We start from the raw sequence: 25,073 nt of genomic DNA on the forward strand, positions 1-25,073 counted from the left end.
AGGCGAATGGTTACTCCGACTACACAATCCGCAAAGCTATCACTCCAACCATGAAGAAGGACCCTCTTGAGGAGCCTTTCAAAACCATCACTTTACCCTACATTGCGGGGATCACATAAAAGATCTACAAAATATTGAATAAACACAAGATCCAGGTCCGATTCAACACATTACATAAAATCCGTGAACTGGTTCCGTCTGTAAAAGATGTGATTCCGGACATACAGTACCCTGGCGTCAACAAACTAAGTTGCCTCTGTGGTAGTAGTTACATTGGAGAAACCAAACGACATGTCTCGGACCGCATTCGTGAACACAAAGCAGACCAAAAACACGGTAGGACCAACACCTCGGCCATGGCAGATCACTGTTATAATTCAGTAGGCTCACATGACATTGACTTCTCCAATATAGAGGTTCTTTGCAAGCCATCTGGCTACCATGAGAGATTCGTTCATGAGGCTATCCACATATACAAACACAGAGACAATTTCAACCGAGAAGATGGATTCTGGTTTAGCAATCATTGGAAGGATTTGATAAACCATTTCGGGTCTTAATTGATTGTTCACGGTTACGGTGGATTTCAGACCGCATCCATTATTTTTCGTCTCCCCCCTCTATTTTTCCGAACATAGATGGACTCGTCCATCTGAACAAACTGTCAAATCGCTCTCCGTGGTGCTAACGTTAAAAATAACCGCCACTCTTTTCAAAATGTATTGCTGTGGTTTTCACACCTGATGATGATTGCTTGTGTTGCAGTCGAAACGTCGTGAGAATTTTGTTGTTTTATATTTTTATTCTTTTATTGTTTCCCTTCTACGTGACTTTACCAAACGAACCAAGAATATAGCAAAAAAAAAACGTTTAACTTCCATCAAATTAAGGTGAATCATACACATTGATCAAAGGTTTGCCCAAAACTTTGGGATTAAAAAAACCCATCATTAAAAGGACCTCCCCTCGGCATCCCAACCCTGCCTGCTGAGGAGAGCCCTCGCAGGCTGAGCCGCCGCCAGCCGAGCCCAGGGGTCTCACCGCGGCCCTACGGACCGACTGCCTCCTTCCTGTGTGCACCTTTCCGCGAGCACCTCCGCACCTGCACTATGCGCACGGTTAGCCACGCACGGTGCCAAAGAAGTTCAACGCACATCGTTGGTAATAATGCTCGTTAACCGAGGACGGAATCCATGCTAATGCATTATTTCTGTAAGCAGTAGTCTTTTAATTTCAAAACGTCTCAGTGAAGGATACTGCGTGAGATTCTTGGCCAGTTCACTCCTGATGATGTTTAATCCAATCTCGTGATTACAATGCGATTTTGGGTTTTAGAGTGTCTAAATGGAACTACATCTCAAGACGTTGTACAAAGATTCGGGACCTTATGGATCACGGGGAGACACCACAAGAGAAATGAAATAAATGTGTAGCAAGCTTCTTTATAAACGAAGGTGTAAGTGAAGACACTTGCAAAGACGGGCATGAGCAGAGCGGAACAGGAAGGCATTCAGTCTGCACTTGATCAGGCACAGGGCGTTGACAGCACAGATGGCCATCGTTATTGAATAATAAATATTTCGATCTCCCTTCAGTAATTTTCCTATTGTATTCATGTGATGTCTTTTACAGCTGCGTCTCCCGCAACAAATATTTGTTTTGTTCAGCAAGCTTGTTGTACGTGACTTGCCTTCATTTATCTTGAACCCAACTTTACAGCTTTCTTTTATCAAGCTCTTGAATCATTTCCTGTTTTTCATTTCATTCTGTTGACTCCCATCGGCACACGTAAATTGTATTCATATTCTTTGGGTCTTTCGGTAAAGCCACGTAAATACACATACATTGGTTAATATTGTCGTTAATATCGTAGATACACATAAATTGGTTACTATCGTCACCGTTGATGTTATGCATTTATTTCTCCAGTAAAATTTTCTGAGGATATAATTTAATATTCCTGCAAATAACTTCATCAACAATGTATCACCTTTCCTAACTTTTAATTCTGGTATTTATTGTTTTGCTTTCTTCATGCATCGCTTTTTTATCGTAGCCTTTCCAGCCTTGTAAAAATGGTTTTATAATTTTTTTGCGTGAAAAAACTTTGTATTCCGAATTTGGTTTGTGAGTGCTTGGTTTGTTACATCAATTTCAACCGAAGTCGAATAAATGTATTTTAGAGTCGACAAAGGTGAGGCATAATGGTATTCGATATTCACGTGTCTTTGATGGAATCCGATTGATAAAATGCGGTCAATTCTAGCAAAAAACCCCATTGCTAAATCTGTCTTACACACGCATGTGTTTGACCTCCACATTGCCTATTACTCTTTCTGCATTGTCTATTTGCAGTGAACAATTTATAAATGAACGTATTGGTGGTACACCGGTGGTATGCGGTATATATATAAAAAAAGCTAAATGTTCGCAATAATTATTTATTTTCCCGGGATTCGCATCCCCGGTCAGAAAATCTTGCGGCGGGGTGGTGCCTCAAAATCAGTTCTCGTGATGTCGAAGCAGTCGGAAGACGAGTGTTTATATGAGCGGCTGAACACGAAGCTTCGCAGTCTGTTGCCGTATAGCATCCCCCGGCCCCGATGACGATTGACTGCTCCGAGTTCCAAAGGTAGATTTAACTCCTTGTGCCCTAGACTTGCTCGGATGGTTCATCCATTCAGGTTTATTCAGTCTCAGGAGACTGAGTAAATCTTCGAATCGATAAACAGACTAATTTTGCCGATTAAAATTGAGATTTTAGACTGTTTTATGAGGACCGGTGTGTTCTACTGCATTACTTGGACCGCCGATACGCCAATATGTTTAATAGGACGCGAAGAGGAAGGAATTCCACACTTCACTTCGCTGGAGTTATCCGAGTTAGGGGGAGCGGAGGGCACACGAGGGGGGAGGTCGGATAAGATGAGATGGGGATCGGTTGGCACTGCGATATTCAGCTTGGGGTCACTGAGGAGGGCTGATGGCAAAGCAAACTCGGAGAGACTGAAGTTTTCCACTTGTTGGCGGTTTCTCTTTTTGAAGAAGCATTCGCTTCCACGTCAATTGCTTTGGGAGGCCTATAGAAGGCATCGAGTCAGAAGACTGATAAAAATAAACGGTTAATCATTTTAAGTTTTAACCCCCACCGCCCCCAATGACGTTTATTATAATTATGAGGTTTGTCCAATGGATCTCATTGGATCATGTGTGTGTGAGAGATGCCCAATATGTGTTGCTGATGTGTGAAGAAAATAAGGTGCTTCCCACGCGATTCAAACGGACCCCCCGTGGCTCGCTACGGAAATCGCTTTAGCGACGTTATCATCCAGGGAAAATCGGCGATACAAAAAAAACTTTACATGCTGGTGAAGCCACATGCGCGCAACTCCTCCTGTCTGATTTGTCTGAGAACAAATGCTGTTCTAATCTTCAGCCATTTGCGCCCTTCACAACCCCCAGATTTACGTCTCTGTAATGTGCGTGTCAGCAGCTGCCAGCCCGCTGGGGGCCCTGAATATTAAATTATATTTTTTGGGGTGTGTCGCGTAACTACAAACATTATATGCTGTGTTTTATAGAAATAAGCTGTTTGAAATTAGCTCATTTACCAGCAGGTTCAAGCTGACAACAGTATTTGCTGCATACCCCATGGTTTTTATGAATCGCGCAACCCCTTGAGCTGCCTGGCGCACGAAGGCTCCGGCTTGGTTTTCTTATGCCGTGCGCCGCCATCGAGTGCGACGTACCGGGGCCAGCCGTCGAGAGCGGCGACCTGGGCCGCAAACTGTTCAATTTTTTTGGGCTGGTCACGACGGTCAAGCAATTATGGGCTCTGCTCTATGAGGTTGCCCACAAATCCCGCGCCGTTTCATGTTGCCCGCCGCCTCATCTGAAAGTGGCGGCGGCCGAGGATTTTGTTTTCGGTGTGAACGAGGCGGGGGGGTCGGATGGGGGAGGGGGACAACAACAACTTGCAGACGCTGCACTTGAAGGGGTTTCATGAGACAGCCGATTACTTGCGGTCAGATTCAGGCCCAGGGCATTAAACTTTCCCATTACATCCCCCCCCCCACCTTCCTAAACTGATCTTGCCAGCCAGCACTCGCTGCAAGTAGATTAAATGGGAAATGAGATAGTGGCAACTATGATGCCAGGGCTAGATTTGCTGTTGGCCCACCAAAAGAAAAAAAAAGCTCTGCCCCGTGGTATGAAAATCATGTTTTGCCGTACGTGAGCGCTTGGAACCCGGATTCGCATCTCTCTCGCTCTCTCTTTGTCTCTCGATCTCTCGCTCTTCCGCTCTGTCAACTTCGCTGTGCCTCTCTCTCTCTCTTTGTCTCTCGATCTCTCGCTCTTCCGCTCTGTCAGCTTCGCTGTGCCTCTCTCTCTCTTTGTCTCTCGATCTCTCGCTCTTCCGCTCTGTCATCTTCGCTGTGCCTCTCTCTCTCTCTTTGTCTCTCTTTTTTACGATCAGAAGAAACAAGAAGATGCTCGGTGTAGTCGGCACTTTGCTCCGTTCATCATTTCGTTTTTTTTTGTTTTTTAATGCTTTGATTTATGTAACCCCCCCCCCCTTTTAAATGAAAGACCCCAAAAAATGTTTTTCTTTTTTTCTCCTTTCCCCTTCCCTCTCTCTCTACCCCCCTCTCTGCCCCCCTCTCTCTCTACCCTCCTCTCTGCCTCTCCTCTCTCTCTACCCCCTCTCCGCCCCCCCCCCTCTCTCTGCCCCCTCTCTTCCTACTCCATTTGGCTCTTTCTCGCTCTCTATTTTTTCTTTATAACTACGACAAGTGCTGCATCTGCAAGCAGTCCTTCCCACAGTCAAACGGCCTCCGACGGGTAGCTTAGATCTGCATGCAGAGTTCTCCGTCATCTGCCACCGAGCACACGGCCTCCTCCAGCGCCCACTGCTCCTTGAAGGCCGGCACGGCATGGGTCAGCCGCGCGTGGCGGAACTCCAGCCACACACCCTGGCTCCGACCAGAGCGCGGAAGATGCCCAGGCTGCTGGCTGAACGTTGCCCCTCCAGGGCCACCTTCCTCGCCCTGTATATGGCGAGCTTGGCGTAGCCAAAGAGCACGTTGACCAGCCCCTGAAGATGTTGGGGTCCGTCGCCCTTCGGGTATCCAAAGATGAGGACCGTCGGGGAGAAGTGGAGGCTGAACCCTAGGAGGATGTTTCTCAGGACCTTGAACAGCGAGTCCAGGCTCTTGCACTCCACGTATTGGTGCGCCACCTTCTCCACTTTATCGCAGAACCGGCACTCCGGGGACGTGTCGGTGAAGTGCGCCAGGGAGACGTTGGTGGTGACGGTGCCGTGGGCGATGCTCCAGCTGAGGTCGCCGATGCGGTTGTACGTCGGGCTGGAGTAGAGTTTACTCCAGCGAGGTCTCTCCGGAGAGACGCAGGGCAGGGCTTTCCTCCAGGCATGGTCCTTGTGGCTCCTCAGGGTGTCCTGTTGGTGGAACCGGACCATGTAGGAGTAGAGCACCTTCCTCTTTACATTTGCGAAGGCCACCTCCGGTAGGTCTTCTAGCCGGCACAGGTCGCGATCCGCCTTCGTTTGTTGGCACTGGCGATGCATTGGCACGACTGAGAGCTCCGGTGGAGGGGAATCGAGAGGGGCCTCGTCATCCCCAACGCCGATGGGGGGCGTTCTCCCCGCTGCCACTGAGAAGGCCCCCTTGGCTTCGGCCAGGATCCGGGCAGCCACCCGGAGCGACTGCAGCCCTGTCTTTGCGGCCACGTCTGTTGGTCTGAGCCACCGGCCCCGATCTCTCGCTCTTCCGCTCTGTCATCTTCGCTGTGCCTCTCTCTCTCTGTCTCTAGATCTCTCGCTCTTCCGCTCTGTCAACTTCGCTGTGCCTCTCTCTCTCTTTGTCCATCGCCGTCTGCCGTGCTCCCCTGACCGCGGTCATCCCCTCATCATGTTTTCTTTCCGCTCTCTATTTAAACTCGCCGTTGCAATGCGGTCACGCAAGCGGACACTGCGTTCCGCTGTGTAGGTTTCGGCTTGCACTCGGCTGTCTGGTTGTTGTTGTTTGGCATGATGCCCGGCGTTTCGCTCCGCGTGTTGGGAGCTTCTGCAAGGGAGAGTTTTTCAGGAACGGTTCCAGGAGCGGTATTCTGCAGGAGCTCTCAGCGCACGGAGCAAAGCATCGGACAAACCGAGGAATACGCCGTACAACTCGGAACACACCAGGGAGCAATACAGTTATACAATTTAGAGTTGTAAATCACCTACATATGCGTGTGCGTCTCAACATTCCACGGCAAGTTCTAAAGAAGGTGCACATTTTTTTTTTTACAAACTGGAAAACCAGTCCATCATGGGAGACTCTACTTTATGCGGGAATGCAACTGTATGAAACACTCAAACATACATATACCATATAAAACAGATGCACGCATGAGGCATGCCTTCACGCAGATTGACGGGTCGAGAGCTGGACCAACACATTGTTGCCCGTCTATAGCAATATTCAGTTAATTGTATCCATAAAAATGAATGAATGAAGAATAAGTCATGGGGATGAGTTCCTATGTCCAATGCATGGGCACGTGGGATCAGAACATGGCACGTTGAATGGGTGATAACGAAAACATTGGGAGTAGGAGTAGATCTGAGCCTTGATATTATTATTATTACATCTGCGGGGTGTGAAAGGGTGAAATCTCAGTGCTGCCAGAGGGACTTCCAGACTTGGGTTAGCGGAGGAGAAAGAGCGACCTCCCATTGAGTAATGGTGCAGAGTTGCGGCTGCTGGTAGCATGTTGCCGGGCGAGGAGAGGTGAGGCCCCGTTGTCATTCTCCGTCCGTGTCCGTCTGTTTCTATCTCGCTCTGTCCCCCTCGTCCTAACGCGGTCTCCCGCACCCGCTTAGGTTTTCCCGCGCGCGTTTGGAAACTTCTCCCGCCGCCTGTGCGTGTGCGTGTCGTCGCTGGGCCTGCCCGGCCCTCGCGTGCCCGCCAAGTTCCTGCTCACGTCAGCCCCGGAATGCGACCCACGCCGTGGCTGGCGGCTCCACTTCTCCTTCTACGCCTCTGCGTCCCATCAGCCCAACACGCGGTGAGGAGCAATCGCATCGAGCCTTCCCACAATTCAGGCCTTCGTGCTGCCTGTGACTTCATCTCACACGGCCCGTGACTTCATCTCACACGGCCCGTGACTTCATCTCACACGGCCCGTGACTTCATCTCACACGGCCCGTGACTTCATCTCACACGGCCCGTGACTTCATCTCACACGGCCCGTGACTTCATCTCACACGTGGCCCGTGACTTCATCTCACACGGCCCGTGACTTCATCTCACATGGCCTGTGACTTCATCTCACACGTGGCCTGTGACTTCATCTCTCACGGCCCGTGACTTCATCTCACACGGCCCAACTCACATGGCCCGTGACTTCATCTCACACGGCCCATCTCACATGGCCCGTGACTTCATCTCACACGGCCCGTGACTTCATCTCACATGGCCTGTAACTTCATCTCACACGGCCCGTGACTTCATCTCTCACGGCCCATCTCACATGGCCCGTGACTTCATCTCACGTGGCCTGTGACTTCATCTCACACGTGGCCTGTGACTCCATCTCTCACGGCCCGTGACTTCATCTCACACGGCCCGTGACTTCATCTTACATGGCCCGTGACTTCATCTCACACGGCCCGTGACTTCATCTTACATGGCCCGTGACTTCATCTCACACGGCCCGTGACTTCATCTCACACGGCCCGTGACTTCATCTCTCACGGCCCGTGACTTCATCTCACACGTGGCCCGTGACTTCATCTCACACGGCCCGTGACTTCATCTCACACGGCCCGTGACTTCATCTCTCACGGCCCGTGACTTCATCCTCACACGGCCCGTGACTTCATCTCACATGGCCCGTGACTTCATCTCACACGGCCCACGGCTTTATTTTGCACAGCCCACGACATTTGTCCATTCACTGCAAGCATCTTGGCAGCGCTAGTCGGTGCTCGACGGGAATACTTCACGTATATATTTTAAACGGTGCTATGCTGTTGCATGCATCAGTGTGCTACACAAAGTTATTGGTCGTCTTGACAACTTTCTGTCCTCGGTCACTACAAAGAGTGAATTGCTACATCTGTAAACCTTTTGAAATACATGCGCAATGTGACATTATTCTCGTGCAATGGTAGGCAATAAGGTGTGCTTACAAGCACTCGTGCAGTCCAAGCAGTGGCGTTTCTATCAAGTGGACAGGTCTACAAAGAAGGAGGAAGGGGGGGGGGGGGGGAAATTGGACATGGACCCCGATTTCATTAATTCATTTCACCAGGGCCCATGCAAACTGGGCTAAGCCATTCAGCCAGGTAGGTGCCAAGTTATCGCGACGTGAAGTCTGACACACTCCTCGCCGCTCGTTGTGTCTTCTCCTCCACATTCACCGCCACCCCCCGCCGTGAAAGTAGAAGACTGTTCTTCTCCCAGATGCGACGCTTCCCCTTCCAGAGTCGCGTGTGCCTGGGCCCCCGTGGCTGTACTCTCAGCCAGGCGCCGGACGGACCCAACCACGGGCACTTCTACGTGCCACGCTCGCATGCAGGTAAGGGGCCCGCCCTGCCACTGCTCCGTCTCTTTCCTTGATTTGGACTCCATCATCATCAACAATTCTTTCTTGTTTGCGCACCTCACACAGAGTGTAAAGTCAGTAAAATAAAAACTATTTCAACTAATAGATCTTTTTATTCTATCAGGTATGGCCCCATGAGCTATACAACTCTTTTTCAGAAGCGACCTGAACACAAATGATAGCCCACCGAAGTGGCCTATCATGTGGAAATTTACAGCAGCAGCCAAATACTCTAAACGCGTGGTGATGGTTCTAAATGTGGAGGGGAAAACCGGAGGACCCGTAGAAAAATCCACACGACCACGGGGAGAGAGACAAGCACGCTCCAAATATACAGGGTTGGCATTGAACCCACGACCTTGTACTTACCGGGTAGTTGACATCTCGCCACCGCTAGTGGCATGTAGGCAATGCCGCCTGCCCCCCCCCCCCGCCGCCTTGAGAACACATGCATTGTGATTGGAGCGTGACAGCGGCTGCCCGTGTAAACAGGCCCGGACGTGAGTACTAAAGCCTTGGGTTGTATCGATATTGACCAGAGGAAGTACATTTAATGTTTGTGTTTTTATTGAGGTGCCCCATTTGAAAAGCTTGCATTTCTGGACAGCCGCTAACCCACCCCTCCCATGGGAGGTTTTGAGATCCGCTTCTGCACAATTTAGCAGAGCACTGCACATGGATAGCAGGAGCACACTTGAACATAGAATCGCAGCAAGTTGTCGAGACGACCAATAACTTCGTGTAAGACACTGACTTATGCAACAACATTGCACCGCTTAAGATCTACGTGAATTATTGTGAAAGATGTTGTTAATCTACACTGAATTTTTGTCATGATACGGCTCAGGAGTGGCAATCCAGGAGTCAGAATGCCATTGCAGACAAGGCCCCCAGTTGGCGAGCGGTTTTGTGGTTATTGGTGTGACGCTTGAAAAAAAATAAGGAAGAAGAAACGTGCACGTTCGTGGATTCTGGAACACTTTTTCTGCGGTGGTGTTTTTTTTTTGTTCGTCGCTAAAATATTGTGGCGCTCGCGAAGGTGACGCTATGCATGTGACGTCTCGCTCGTGATGATGCGGTCGTGAGTGGGTCTGGGCGGGCTGGAGGTGTGCACATTGAAGGCGCCGACGTCGCAAGGTGACTTCACGCGCTGTGATTTTGTCGGAACGGGATGTGGACTTTGAGGCGTGCGCTATTTTTTTCGCGATTCTTTTTGGCGCCTGGTTTTCATCTTCTAGTTTTAGGCTGCTCTTTGATAAAAAAAAAAATTTACCCGGGTTTTCTAAAGGGCAAAGTCTGGAATGGCAACCCGAACTTTACGTTGAAGTTTTATTTTTGCAATGTGGAATCACCTATTACAGAGAGAAAGACAGACGGATGAATAGAGCTGATGCATTAACAACCGACTGTTGGGAAAGCGTGCAACATTTCAAGGTTGTCAAGTGCGTAATATTCGATGCGAGCGTGGAAAGGAACGTAAAATACTACACGGCCGTCGTTGTCAACATCTCTCTTATTTGTACTCGTTAGAAAATGATTAAATGAACTCAATTATTTTCTGTTTAACATTTTTTTGCCTTTTTTGTTACGTGATTGACGAACAGGTAAAAAAATTAACTCCAATTTCATTCAACAAGTGCATCAATTTACAGATAATTAGCGAAAACTTTGGAGAGGGTGGCGAGCGGGGGAGGGGCGCATTAATTATGATGTTTTGCTTGACTTGCCTCGCGGATTATAGTCCTCGATAGGTTTTTGTTTGTGTTGGCGGAATGTTGAGTGCCTCTTGTAAATCTGTGTACACAAGAGGAGAACACTCGCAATGCGCTCTAATTATTTCTCGAATTAATTAAATTGAACTTTGCAGCTGTTTCTCAATCAATGCCGTGGGATCGTCGTGGGGGAGTGGTGAGTTAGTGGTGGTGGCGGGGGGAATGGAAGCGACAACCCGGGAACCGGTTCAAATCTCACGTTCGCCACCGATCCGATGCTATCCGTGGGTCGGACACGGAACTACCGAGTAATGTACCTTGAGCTTCTTTCGCACCGCACGGCGCCGCGCATGCTAACTCGGCGACCGAGCGTCAGGATTTCGAGAGCCCGCCGCACTCACCGCTCCGCTCGTCCCTCGCGATGCATGTCTGTAAGGAGCTGGCAAAATTTCATTCGCGACCAAACAAAAAGACGCCAGCCCACCGGGCCGCAGTACGCCGATCGACATTGGGAGGGGAACGAGCGAGCGCGCGCGAGGAGCCAGGCGGCGCTCGTTTGACCGCGCCGCGCTTTGGCGCCGGCTGTTATCCAGCGAACGCGCGGGACACCGCCACGTTCCACGTGCGCGGTTCGCCCGTTGAGTAAATGAACGGGGCTGGCTGGGCGGGGGGGGGGGGAAGAAACGTGAAGTGGCAGAATTGGCGGGGGGGGGGGGGGGATGAAACCAGATGTCGGGGCTTGTGCTAGCGATGCAGAATTGGTTATAGCTGTGCCCCGTCCCCATCAGCTTAATAACGACACAATCTGCGTGCTCCATTAGTCTCAGGATTCCCGAGCTTCATTGAAAAATGCTCGTATGGCTCGGAGAGCCAAATGAAGTCGGCGTGACGAAACGAGGTAACGGAACGATGGCGCAGCCGTGAGGACCGCACGAGGGGCGTGCTCAATCAACGCAAGTGACATTCGGTGGCAATACCGATGTTTATTTTTGCTTGTTTGCCATGGAGGGTCTTGCCAAGTTTTTGCTGTGGGGGGGTGCTTATGGCTGCCTGTAATGTTATCTATGTAGAACTTCGTTCGCACCGTACGTAGCCAACCGTGCTAATCGGAGGTGCGGGGTCAGGACAATAAACTAAACACACACACGCAAAAAAAGTTATACATTGTGTGGATTTAAAAAATATATATTAATTTTAGCTATGGGAGGAAACAAGAGAAGTCAGAGGCAACCCGTGCAGAGCAGGGGGAGAGAGAAGCGTTCAAACTGCTAACACAGAAAGGCGCCCGAGCCGGGGATCACAACCCAGCCGCTTGTTAGTCGAAGGCCACAAGTGTTACCACCTTGACAGGGAAAGGTGCACGCGCATGTGCCCTGGGTAATCGGCGTAAACATTCAAACTTTTGACCTAAAACTTTCGTGACTGCAGGAATTCATATTATTTGGTTCTTTCGGTAAAGTCACGTCGACAGAAAAAATAATAATAATAATAAACATAATAATATATAATAATAGGGTTTTTCCCCTTTTTTCTGGCAACAAAACTTAAACCTTTTTGCGAGGATTCATGTCTGCATTAACCACAATACCTGCAGTCAAAATGCAAACAAAAAACATACTATGATAATATAGGCATCGTAGGTTCTTTTTTGCATCGTAGGTTTTTTTTTGCATTTTGACTGCAGGTATTGTGGTTAATGCAGACATGAATCCTTGTAAAAAGGTTACAGTTTTGTTGCCATAAAAAAGGGGAAAAACCCCTATTATTACATTTTGGTACTGGCAAAGGAGGTCTAATGATATAATAATAATATATATTATATAATTATATCTACGTGACTTTACATAAAGAACAAAACAATATGACATTCAAACTGCCAGTGAACGGTCATCGGGACAATTTTTAGACGGAGTTTTTTAAGCAAGCTTTACTACTTTGTTGTTTTGTACCACATCTAGGGTGTTGTGAGGAAGGATTATTTAGCAGTTTATTTATTTTGCAGTACGGTTATCGATCACTGAAACACATTTTTATTTGCGTGACGAGTACATAAAGAATTACTAAAGATCGAACGTGAAAACATAAGTCGTAGGATAACAACAACAACTGGCGTGAGGATCTCGCCCCAAAATACCTACGCGGTGGCGAGATGTTAACTACCTCGCCGGGTATGCAGGAGGTCGTGGGTTGCGATCCCGACCCTGACTCCCGCTGTATATGTGGACTTCAAATGCTCTCACTGTGATCTCGTGGATTTTTCTCCGGGAACTCCGGTTTTCTCCACCACGTCTAGAAACACGCGCTTCGAGTGTTGTGGCTGCTATGCATATCCACAAGACGATGGAGCCACTGCCGTTGGGCTATCATTTGTGAAAAAGAGCTGTATACTTCACTAGGGCCTTGCGTGGTAAAATCAAAAGAATAGTTGAGTTTAGTTTACTTCTGGGTCGCCACAGGCCGCATTCCCAGGGTGCTACTGTATAATCACTGCACCACACAGGCAGCAGCATCACTTAAACACCGCTCAGACACATTCCAAGTGCATTGCTACAGTCGGATCCACTGGCTTGACGTAATTGAGTGTTGTTTTAATTGTTTTTGCTGATGCGACAGACTTGTTCCCTGTTTTTAAACCGTAGTAGTAGTAGTAGTATTACTGATCCATTCGTATCTCCATATTTTAAAGCACGTATTTATATATATACACATACAGTGCGACTGTGTAAGTACACAGCATTATTCATCAGACCGCACGGCATTCATTAATTTAGCGCTAATTATCGCCGCGTCGAAATGCGGCAGACGTTACGAGGCAAATCTGTCCGGAACTACACTCCTCCGCTCGCGTTCTCCACTCGGGAGGGCTCTTGCAGCCAGAGGATCACCAACTTCATCATTTATTTTTCGCGGCTGACAAAAGAACCATGTTTGGCGAATATCAAGGTCTCATATGGGGGGGGGGGGCGCCCACAGAAATGTGGAGGGGAAAACCGGAGGATCCAGAGAAAAATCATGCAAACCCCTCATATACAGGCGTCAGGGTCGGTTTCGAACCCACGACCTCCCGTATACCAGGCGAGAGAGTTAACATCTCGCCACCGTGGCACGAGCTGTGAACCAGCCAGGTTCGACCTCAAGGGTAATGAGGACAGGGACAAACGTCACCTGTTGGGGAGGATACACTGCGTTATTGTGGCGGGCTGTGGCTACATATCTGACAAAGCTATGGAAATAGAAGGGGGTATCTTTGTTGTAGTTCTTTTTGCCCTTTGTTTAGATTGTTTTCCGAAGAAAGCCTCATTGAGTCTCAACACCTTTTTTTTTTCCTCAGGAAGCTCCTGCATTCAGACGTTTGGTCAGTTCCATTAATGAGCGCTTGGCATGTGCAAGGGAACGATGGTATCTATAGAACACACATTAAGCATACGAGGGAATGACAGACACACAAAGATCCACACAATTAGATTCAAGAATTGATTGACCATACTGCCATCTCTTGGTCGAGTCACGTTTAGTCAATTGTACTTGTTTAACCAGGTTAGAGCTCAAGAGAACAGGATAGTCTCATTCCTAGTATTGGCCCCGGGTCACTAAAATAGCAACAACAAAACAAATAAAATAGAGTACAGTATAGCAATGAAGTAAATAGAAATCGGCGCAAAAACATCCGTATCACCTCACAGGGCAAGCATCCAACACGTGGTTGATTTGGTGGCAAGCTGCTGTCCAAATCCACTGCTATTCAAATCCACTTTGTGGCACCACGGTGGCGATGTGTTAACTACTTTGCCTGGTATACAGGAGATAGTGGCTTCAATCCCGACCCTGACTGTTGTATATTTTGGAGTTTGCATGTTTTCTCTGTGGTTGCATGGATTTTTCTCCGGGTCCTCCGATTTTTCCCTCCACATTAGAATTTGGCTGCTATAAATTTCCACCTGATGAGCCACTTCGTTGAGCTATCATTTGTGGCCAGGTCGCTTCTGAAAAAGAGTTTTATATAGTTCAGTGGGCCTTAGCTGGTAAAATAAAAAAAATAGTTTAGTTTAGTTTACTCCACACTCACCATCCACCAGAATAAGTCCACCACACACCCTCTGGCACCTTGCAACGTGCGTCCCCCTGCTCACACGTGTCTCTCCCTCCTGCAAATATGCAGCCCAGCAGCCCCGTCCCAGTTTAGTTTTGCTATTCAAAGTGCTGGGAGTGGCCGCTTGCTACCACCGAGTTGCGCCGACGGGAAGTTGGCCCTTTGCACCGCAACCCCCCCGTCAAGTCGCCCTATTTGTACAGTGAGGGAAAAAGCATTTGATCCCCTGCTGATTATAATCTTTGGTTCTATTCGGTAAAGTCACGTAGGTAAAAAATAAAACAACAAAAATCACGACGTTTCGGCCACAACACAAGTAGCCTTCTTCAGGCGAAGGAACAAAACTGTCGGGACGACAGAGCTACAGTGCACGCTGCTAAGATTCGCAGCGTCTTTTAAGCTGGGTGAGAGAAGTGAGGCACCTTGACAAAGGAGTTTACATATCAAACAGGAGAATTTAGCGTTGAAATAGCTGAGGGATTAGCTTATGACTGGTCACAGAAATAGCTATGTTAAAGTCAAAGCCTACACATCCACAGAGGCACGTAGTACATGGACGCCAAAGGGGCTGCACTACCCAACTATCATACAGTAAACCGATGTGAAAAAACGAAGTCTAAATTACATCAATATAATAAATGTACTCAATATATTCTTCAATAAGCTGAGCTATTAACAGCAACTGGGTATACACTTCGATGATGTGAAAAGGGAATTTTAAGAGCTGCGAAAGTTTGGGGTACCACTAATTGAAAAAATATACTGTACCATTGAAAATTAGTTTAATGTTTGGTTCGATTTAGAACATCTTTCCAATGGTTGCTTAATTTGAAACCATCTTCTCGGTTGAAATTGTGTCCGTGTTTGTACATCTGAATTGCCTCGTGAACAAATCTCTGATAAAAACCCGTGGGTTTGCAAAGAACCTTGGTATCGGAGAAAATTATATCGTGCTGATTTTGTACGTTTGCCCACTGACAAAGAAATGATCAGTCTATAATTTTAATGGTAGGTTTATTTGAACAGTGAGAGACAATAACAACAACAAAATCCAGAAAAACACATGTCAAAAATGTTATAAATTGATTTGCATTTTAATGAGGGAAATAAGTATTTGACCCCTCTGCAAAACATCACTTAGTACTTGGTGGCAAAACCCTTGTTATTTCCCTCATTAAAATGCAAATCAATTTATAACATTTTTGACATGCGTTTTTCTGGATTTTGCTGTTGTTATTGTCTCTCACTGTTCAAATAAACCTACCATTAAAATTATAGACTGATCATTTCTTTGTCAGTGGGCAAACGTACAAAATCAGCAAGGGATCAAATACTTTTTTCCCTCACTGTACGTTCAACAAGAGGACGACGAGTACTGGTGCTCAGGCCACCTCCGTCGAAAGAGAGTAAAGCGTGCATGAGTCACATTCAGCACGTGCGCCCGCACGCATATGTTATATATTTTTTTCTTTTGAAGAGCGCTTGATGGGTGGGAGGTTTCTCTTCCCCTACCTTTCCTCGAGATGGATTTGCCTCTCGAGCTTGTTCAATCGATACATTTTTCACAGCGCCTGTCTTTCGCATGACTTGAAGTTGAGTGAGTGACCTTTTCCCTAAATGCATTTGTAAATGTATTTATTTATTGCGTATTGAGCAGCTCTTCTTTAAACGCCGGTCAGGTTCGACGTCGCCTGTGTACGTGCATATACGCACCTGGTCATCTCTTTTTCAGCTCTGTTCTTCATTCTGCGATCGTCACCGCCAATTTAAAAAAAAAAGTGTGTAAGGCAGTAACCCCTTGTCATTAACCTTATTAATGTAATGTTTGCCCTGGGTATACGAGTTGAGGCTGCAAAGCAAGAATTGGAATTAATGAGCAGGTTGTAAAGAGATGTCCTGCGACTAATTAAAGTCCACTTCTTACGCGTCATGGGCGGGACGCTGTCACGGCGTCACGGTGAGCACACTGGACTTGCAATCGAGAGAGGTCGCCGGTTCGAATCGATCTCTAGAACTCGCCAGTTGAAACAACGGCGCGAGATTCTCAAAACCCTCCTCCCACAGCTTCTGTGTCCTGCCCAACAGCAGTATAAGTGGGTAATACCACGGTTAGTCGATCGGCGGGTCGCGTGTGGTTGTGGGTAAACTGTGGGCTCCCACCTCTTGTAAAGCATCTGACCAGTATGGAAGAGTAGGCCAAACAACCCTCTAGAGGCGGGCGTTCTTGAGCTCTATCTAGGGGAGGCCCTTCCAGCAGCAGTGGCCATGAGAAATGTGTTAGGACTGCAAATTTGTCCTTTTATTGGGCAAACTTATCCATCGTTTCTCTGGGTATAGCATGAATGTATTATGGATAGCAGGTGCAAAAATAAATTTTGAGAATTATTTTTGAAGGAAGGCAAAGTTTAATTTCTTGGACATGTTATGAGAAAATAAGAGGCAGACATTTTTTGACTGGGGAAACTATCGGTACAACGTTTCGGGGGAAGACAGTAAATGAAGCTACATAAGCAATTTATTTACATTTCGACGCAACTGGGAGTATCTAAAGCAAAGTTCTTAAGTATATATCACGGACAGAGCTAAATGGAAGACCAAAATCGCCGACGTATTTGAGAAAGGACATGGCACAGAGAGAGAGATACGAGCTGGGAATGCAAGCAAGGGTGGGTTCAATGAAGAGGCTGTAAATTATGTCCCTATACTTATTCATGTTCACCTTATCGCGTTTTGCAAAATATTCCGAAGACACAGCACGCGTGTCAAAACCAAGGCACGGGAGTCATAACGTTCACTTATAACTTACACCACAGGGTGCTTCGAGTGTGCCCTTGCGGAGGAGCGCAGGTTTCTTTCCGGTTGTAAGTTATCCAGGTCATAACCGCGCCTGAATGGTTTCTTTTTGCTTTTCGCGGACGGTTTTTAAGAGACGTGCACACAGATTTGAACAAGGACGTTTGGCTTGGGCTTCTCTTGGACAAACGGCACTTATCCTGATCTCTTAAACTCTCACCTGGCTACACAAATTACCTTCGCGTGACTCTCTTCAAACAACCCTTTAGCCACTGCCATGACGGTGCACTGTGCCGTCGCTTGTTGGTAGCAAGCGGTTGTGTCTTTGTTCCGCTTCTGGTAAAAAAAAAAAAGTAAAAGAGAATTATTACGTAATTTTAAAAAAATCTTATTTTTACGAATCCTCATTCCGGATCAGGTTGGATTTGTGCCTTCAGACGGAAAGTAATTCGTAAAAAAATCTTTGATTCTACGCCATGAAAAGATTAAAAAAACGAAGCTCTGTGCAGAGCTCATCGAGGTATTTTCGGATTGTGTCACATGTCATTCGACACGATCATAAGATTAATGTGTTTTTTTTTAAATATCGTCATTCATCCAAATTGCATCTCACAATCACTGAGGAACCACACAAGCTGGAAGGCAGCAGTCAGCCGGTGAGCCGGTGCCACCAACAATTTCCCAAACTCTGCAGTCCTCTATATATTCAGATGTTTTCAGCCAAATATTTATACATGTTGCTGGAAGCCAGAGTCCCAGGGGGAGAGGCCACGCATACGATGGGGTGACACTCGATCCCATACAGATGAAAAAAAATGTATAAATCACTGATTTTTTGTTATTTGATTTTCACCTACGTGACTTTACCCAATAGAATCAAAGAGTATGGATCCTAGCAGTCACGAAAGCTTTAAATCTAGAAAAAAATTGTAGTCCACACTTTCCTGTACCGCCTTCCCTAGAATATAAAGCGGAGAGACGCATCGTGCTGTGGCGAAAAACCTACAAAGTTGCAAAAACGGGCACGTGTTTATTATACAAAATATTGCAACGGATGTTTCGGCTATTATATTTTCTTGTATTTATCCCACTGCACATGTCAACGAAGACAGATAGTGTAAGTGTGTGCATGGTGCTCTGTTGAGTAAAACAGCCTTAAAAATTCAGTCTCTTAATTAGAAATGTCTACAGGTTTACAGTTTTTTTTTCAAACTGACTACCGGGAAGAAAAAAAAATCCACCAAACACTGGCAGCGGTAACATAACCCCACTAATTAACTTGTCCTCCGATTTCAAAACAATGCCAATGAGCCAAGCATTGCTGAAACTCGAGTGGAAGCAGGACATCGTTGTCGTATTATCACTATATTTATCCACACAATTAACTACATTTATTTGTATTTGAAGATTGACGTTAATATCTCTTTCACAATTCTGTACCAGGCTGCGATGATATCGGGGTTGAGAAATGGCAACCGGAATTACACGCAACGCTGCTAGCTAACACGAGGCTCCGAATGCCAACATGCGGTGAACCCACTGACGCTCCGACACAGATCACTGAAAGTCTTTTAGGATATGGCCCCGTCGCTGAAAATTTCAGGGATCGGTGCTGAAGAGCGATGGCGACAGCTTTGGACAAACTGTGACATCCGCAACAAATCATTGTCTCATCACCGACACAACCACCGAAACCCGCCTCGCCCGCCCGCCCGCCCGCCCGCCTGGATTATACCTACGTCAAACCCAGTGGTGCATGCCGGACGGAATAACCCGTAGCACCCATGGCAGCAAGCCCGGCTGCTACAACTCCTCTCGGATGGTGGGGGGGGGGTCAGTAGAGCTGGCCTGTATGGAGGGACTACCGTAAGAGTGATATACCGCGAGGGAGAGCAAACTTGGGTGGTGCAAATGGGTCAATCGTTGGTGCAGCACCGACCCGGCCACCACCCATGCAAGTGGGAAATCAGCTGCAGGCCCTGGTGGCACGCGACGGTGGTGTGCAGGACGTAGTGGACCACGGTGAAAGTTAGCGGAGGCATTGCAGACGTCCATTTCCCCCCCCACCTCTCTCCCGAGGCTGTGCTTTGGCCATTACCGGAGCTGCGTGAGGACTATGGGCTGCCATGAAAAAGCCGTGCGTAAGCAGAACGAGAAGAATGGGCTTATAGACTATGAGATATTTCATTTTTACGTGGAGGTACTGAACAGACAGTGGCTTGTTTTCATTTACTGCGGAGGCGACTTCTTTGCTGTTGGGGTGAAGGCAACGTGGAAGGCGACTTGAATTGGCGGGCGTCATTACCGCCGACAAACAAGCTCCCGTGTCGCTCATTTCGAGCGACGTCTGCTCACAGGGACGCGATGGCTCGGCGGGATCGGCTAAATCAGGTTGGTAAATAAGTAGCATTTCCCTGAAAGTGCCCACATGTCGGCAGTTGTGGGGTGACGTTCTTTATTGTCTGCCAATCACTGGTGGTGACAAAACACTGCACAATCGTTTTAGGCTGCATTTAAATAATGATTTGAAGTTTTTCATGCAGGAAGCCTCAACTAATTAACAAAACATAACATGCATCTAGTCAGGAAAATACACGCCTCAAGCCTTTCTTTCTGTCTGAGGGGATTCGTGCATTGTGATGTTTGACCAATACCACGAAATAATCACGAGCGTCCGTGTGGAAAGAACACAAATCGACAAAAGTGAACGGGCAGACCGCACGTATCGCATTCATAAGTCTCTCCCTAAACACACACACACACAACACACAAAAGCATCTCTCATTAGCCGGAGTGGATAATCTCAGCAGCACAGGTTCAAAACAAGCAAACGCTGGACCAGCCTAGACTCACATTCATCATGAATTCGCAATGCCACTGTGTATATTTTGGTGATTTGCGCGGAACTGTATAGTTATCTCATGCATTTTCAGGTTGTACCGTGCATTGTGTGGCACGTATCGCTCCACACGCTGGGAGCTTCTTTATATCAGTTTTGCTCCGAAGGCCAGCTGAGCGTGTTGCTGGCCACACCACGACCATCACTGTTACATTGCATTTATGGCTTTTATTTTGGTGATTTCGAAAACGTTTTTTTTGGTTTGGCCATGTTTTTGTTTATTTGTAGTACGGAGTTAGACTGATGGCCTTAATCTTAGGTGTCTTGTGGTTGTTGTTGTTGTTTGACTTGCATCCCACTGGGATTTTTGCACACAGCGTTGGTGTACGGTGTTATTTCAGGAATATTTTGATGTTTTTTTCCTGGATTTTCTGTTTGCACAGTCACATAGTCACTTTAAGATGTTTTTCTTGTTCGTGATTTTGTTTTTTGTTTGTTGCGGTTGCACCCGATTCAAGAGCCGAATGGCTCACAGGGCTATACCAAATAAATGAAACTAAATGGAACTAAATGGAACACACCCCGTGCCGGTCTTCTTCATGGACTTGCACTTGCCTCAACAGCCTTTGGTAGGCTGCACGGGGGGAGATGTCTCTCTTGGTGTCCACCAACCGCCACACATCTCCGATGAGCACGGTTGACTACGTACGGCGAGAAAGAAGTTCAACATAACATGCATAAATCTGGTCACCAAGGGGCCATCCATAAATGACGTCACGCACCTGGGGGGGGGGGGGGGTCAGACATTTGTGACGATGTGTGACGAGGGGGGGGGGGGGTGAGAAATGTGACGTCACATCAAAATGCGCAACTTTTAATAAATCTAGACAACACGTTCTACTTATATTCTTAGCTCTTTCGGTAAAGTCACGTTGAAGGGAAACAATAAAATAATAATATATATAAAACAATAAAAATTCTCACGACGTTTCGACCATAACACAAACGGTCATCATCAGGTGTGAAAACCGAAAAAGCTAAGAATATGAATTACTGCAGTCACGAAAGCTTTAAACCAAAACGTTCTACTTAATTAAATAGACTATTTAATAAATGTTTAAATGCGCACTACAATGACAAATAGTTTAAAGATATTTGAAGCATAGTTTATTTTTTGGGGGGGAGAGGGGGGTGGCAGAGCTTTGTGACGTCATATTTGAGGGGGGGGTCTGACTTTTTGTGACGCCGTGTGACGACGGGGGGGGGGGGGGTAAAAAAAACGTCCAAAATCGCGTGACGTCATTTATGGACGGCCCTCCAAGACAACAGCAACAACAACAACAACCGCCGCTCACCACTAAAGTGGTGGCGGTTACGTTGACCACGGCGTTCGCGCAATTGCTGGACAGGCACATTGCGGGCGGGCGCGAATCAGCCACCCGATCGCCCGCACCGCGCCTGCCCGCGTGCCAGCCTGCCCCGGCTGAATCAGGAAACTCTGTGGCTGCAATAATTGCACAACCAATTAACGGAAAGCTTTCATTAATGGCGTGGCCACAGCTGTGGCCTTAAAAAAAAAAAACAGATCGTGCCCTTTGGAGGCAGCTCATTAGTTGAGAAACGTGTTGACAGAATATGGAGCATGTTAATTTAGCCGTATAAAAAGCTTGCTTTGTAGCATTAGTGGCACGCGATTGAATTATGAAGATAACAGATGAATGGCATTGTGCTTTAATTAAAAAAAAAACTCATCTCCCTCGCATAGAAATTTTTTTAATTGGTATTTTGGAATTGCATCGCTTCTGAGAAATAGCACGCGGAACCGAAAATGAAATCGTCGAATTTCAGGCCACGTCTTGCGTCTTTTCCGCCCTGTCCCTAAATCTGATGAGCACGGTTTTTTTTTTTAACTCTCGAGCTTTAAAACAGCTCTGCGGCTTTGTCAACAATGGCAGAAAATACACGAGGCACGCCGCGCCATTCGCCCTTTCTTTCGGACGGCATTTGTATATTTTCTACATGGTCGTTTTGTTGAACGGCATAGATATATTTTGTTGAAGTTATGTTTTACATTACAGCCACTGTAATTTTCTTCTAATTTTTTTTTGCGGGTAACATTTGTCAGAACTTCAGCATAAATACATAAATGTTACGAATGTCTTGGCAACGGTGTCTGAGGGGAGGGGGGGGGTGTGCAACTGATGTTTTAACAGAAATGTTCCATTTGTGGATGCGATGGGTTGGCGTGACAAGCAGCGAAATGCTCCGTCTTAATTTGTGCAGTGAAAGTGAAGGGTTTTGTGAAATTAAAATCAATTGGATTTATTAACTTCCTGGCTGTGACAAGTGAGTCATATTTTTTTTACCACAGCGCAGCCTTTGGATTTGCATCGAGTGGCTTCGATCCGGTCTGTAAATTAGGAACTTAACATTTTAACCGTCTGAAGGTTTTACAAACATCGCTTATTTTTATTATAAATGTTTTTGGGGTAATTGTTCCCTTCCCCCCGTCCCCCGGTGTTATCCAGATTGTGCTCTCGCTGTCATGTCGTGAGATGAAAAATCCATTCGGATCTTTTTTTTTAAGAGTAGAGTAACCTTGAGTGTGTTAGAGAGTGCTCCACGGAAGTAGATTTCACAGCGCTACCACTGAGATCCCTTCAAGTGGGTACAGATACCAGGAGGCGTTCTATCTCCCACTCTGCGCATGATGTCCGTCGCATGGGGGTCAAACCATAACTCATGCTTTTTTTGTGCAGCAATTGGTTGAGACTAGGTTGAGGCAATCAACAGTAGTAAATTTAAAGTATGAATTTGGTTTTAGCATAAAAAAGTAAAAAATCTACATTCAGTAAATTCATAAATAATTTCCCGTGCATTTCAAAGAAACGCATTTTCCTCACGCAGCAAATAAACGCAGCACGGTAGCGTTCATCGTCTTTGCATCGGACCTGAATCGGTGGTGGAAATTCCATATTTCTGTGGCAGGTACCAGCCTTTGGGGAAATTTCACTCAATGCGGAAATCGTGATGTGCCTAGCGAACAGCCTTGGGGCAAAGAGCATCTTGGGGGAATAAGATAAATTCGCGTCTCACTGTTGAAGAAGAGTGGCACTGTTGCTTAAGCCCAGTGTGGGCTTAAGCCCGGGGTTGCAGATAACTTCTTGCACCGTACACATTCGCTGCTCAGAATCATAATCAGAATATCTATTTAGGTTGGAGGAATCCGATGACCTATGAAGCTCTTTTTCACAGATGTCCAGTAGGGGCAGGGTCAGAACGCTACATGAGCAAACAATACAAAAACACACGATAACAGTGCAAAGTATGATCACACATGAATATCAAATCGTCGAAGCGTTATGATATTTTGTATTTTTGACACTCTTAAGGCTGCATATCTATCACGAAGGCACCGTGTTTCACAAACATAAACTGCATTCAGTTCGTTCATAGTCAGGGCACAATGTTTGCTATGTGTTGTGACAATTTTTGATTAACTTACCAGGTAAAGCCCAGTGAGCTATTAGCTTATTTTTCATAAGCGACCTGCCCACAAGTGATAGCTCAACGAAGTGGCTTCCATTGTGGAAATTTATAGCAGCCAAATCATCTAAACGCATGTTTCTAAATGTCAAGGGAAAAACCGGAGGACCTGGAAAAAAAATCCACGCAACCACGGGGAGAACATGCAAGCTCCAAATATACATGCGTCAGGCTTGAGATCGAACCCCGACATTACTGATTGGCTGTGTCGGGTGGTGGCGGGTTTAACGACACATCTATATTTACCCGTTCCTCCTGCACACCAGGCGAGAAAGATAACATCAGACCATCAGTGTCTGGTGCCGCTCGCAGCTCTGCCTCCCGATTGGCCTCCCCTTAGACCCCGCCTCATGGATGGCCAATACCGGATGAGTCACCCGTGACCAGTCGTGTGATTGTGTGCCGAGAGCCCCACACAAGACTGTAAATGCTCAATGATGTCTGTCTGTGTGCATATTCGCCACACAGCAAGCTCGTGAATCCTACCATATATATTGCAGTCAGCTCTTACATGCCGAATGGAGCTACAAGAGCCAGGCAGGAGATAGCAATGGTTTTTTTTTTCAACTCAATATGAGCTCTATATATGCAATAGACAACATTTTATCACCACTGAACGTTTGCCGTTTTTATAATGTTACACTGAAATTGCATTTTATCTTCAACCCCTCCCCTTGAATTTATCCTGCCTTCTTTCTCAGTGCGTCCTTGCCCAATGCCCCGCTCGTTGGCGCAGCAGTAGAAGCAATGGGGGGCAAGTGTATTGAATCCCTTCCTCTCCTCTGATGTCGAACCCTGCGGTATCATTGGCCTCACCACAGTGAGTCGGTCGGCAGATCCGCGTCCGATGGGGTAAAGTGTGAATATTCTAACCTCTGCCAATACGTCTGCCTCGCGTGGAATAGTGGGCCAAGTACACCCTTAGAGGGGCTCTTTAGAGCACCCTCTAGTGGAGGTCCTTCCGCCAGCATTGGCGTGAGTAAGACATTGTATGGCTGCACCTCTATCTTTATCCCCCCCCCCCCCATACGGTACAAAGTGGATTTTCTGCATTGCGCTCTGCTGCCCACAACATATATCAGACAGCCAATAATGCCTGTTAATGTTGATTGGGGCCCATGGCAGCACTATCCAGGCTCAACCCCGCTTAGTAGCTTCTGGGATCTGACAATATCTGGCACAAGTTGGATGATTTGGTCTTTAAGCTGTCACCCCCCCCCCCACCGGCACCCTCAATCTCCTTCCGTTCCCCTCTCAAGGCCGCACCTCTTCTCCATTGCCCGTTCCCTTCCTCTTCTCTCCCTTCGCCCCTCCGCTCCGTCCCGTCGCTCCCCTGTAGCCCTTTCGTGACCCCAACCCCCCCACGTGTCCCTCTGTTACGGTCGCTTGTTCCTCGGCCCCCCTTGCGCACGCTCCTTACCACCTAAATCACTCCGATTTTTCGTCACCGCTTTTGAGCTGAGGCGCTCTACAAATATAA

General features: G+C 47.1%; 1 protein-coding gene across 2 annotated transcripts in view; it reads left to right on the forward strand.

The window, feature by feature from the left end:
- The window catches only part of DISP3 (dispatched RND transporter family member 3), a 246,057-nt gene that overhangs the window by 156,576 nt on the left and 64,408 nt on the right, over positions 1–25,073 (forward strand). For both annotated transcript variants that reach the window (XM_076070260.1, XM_032961968.2), the window contains 2 exons: positions 6,887–7,071; positions 8,453–8,586. In XM_076070260.1, coding sequence (XP_075926375.1) covers positions 6,887–7,071; positions 8,453–8,586 — 319 coding nt within the window. The remainder of the gene's footprint in view (positions 1–6,886; positions 7,072–8,452; positions 8,587–25,073) is intronic.

Source organism: Petromyzon marinus, chromosome 28 (assembly GCF_048934315.1).
Source record: "Petromyzon marinus isolate PM22_M1 ecotype Great Lakes invasive population chromosome 28, UKy_Petmar_22M1.pri1.0, whole genome shotgun sequence".
In the NCBI taxonomy this organism is placed as follows: Eukaryota; Metazoa; Chordata; class Hyperoartia; order Petromyzontiformes; family Petromyzontidae; genus Petromyzon; species Petromyzon marinus.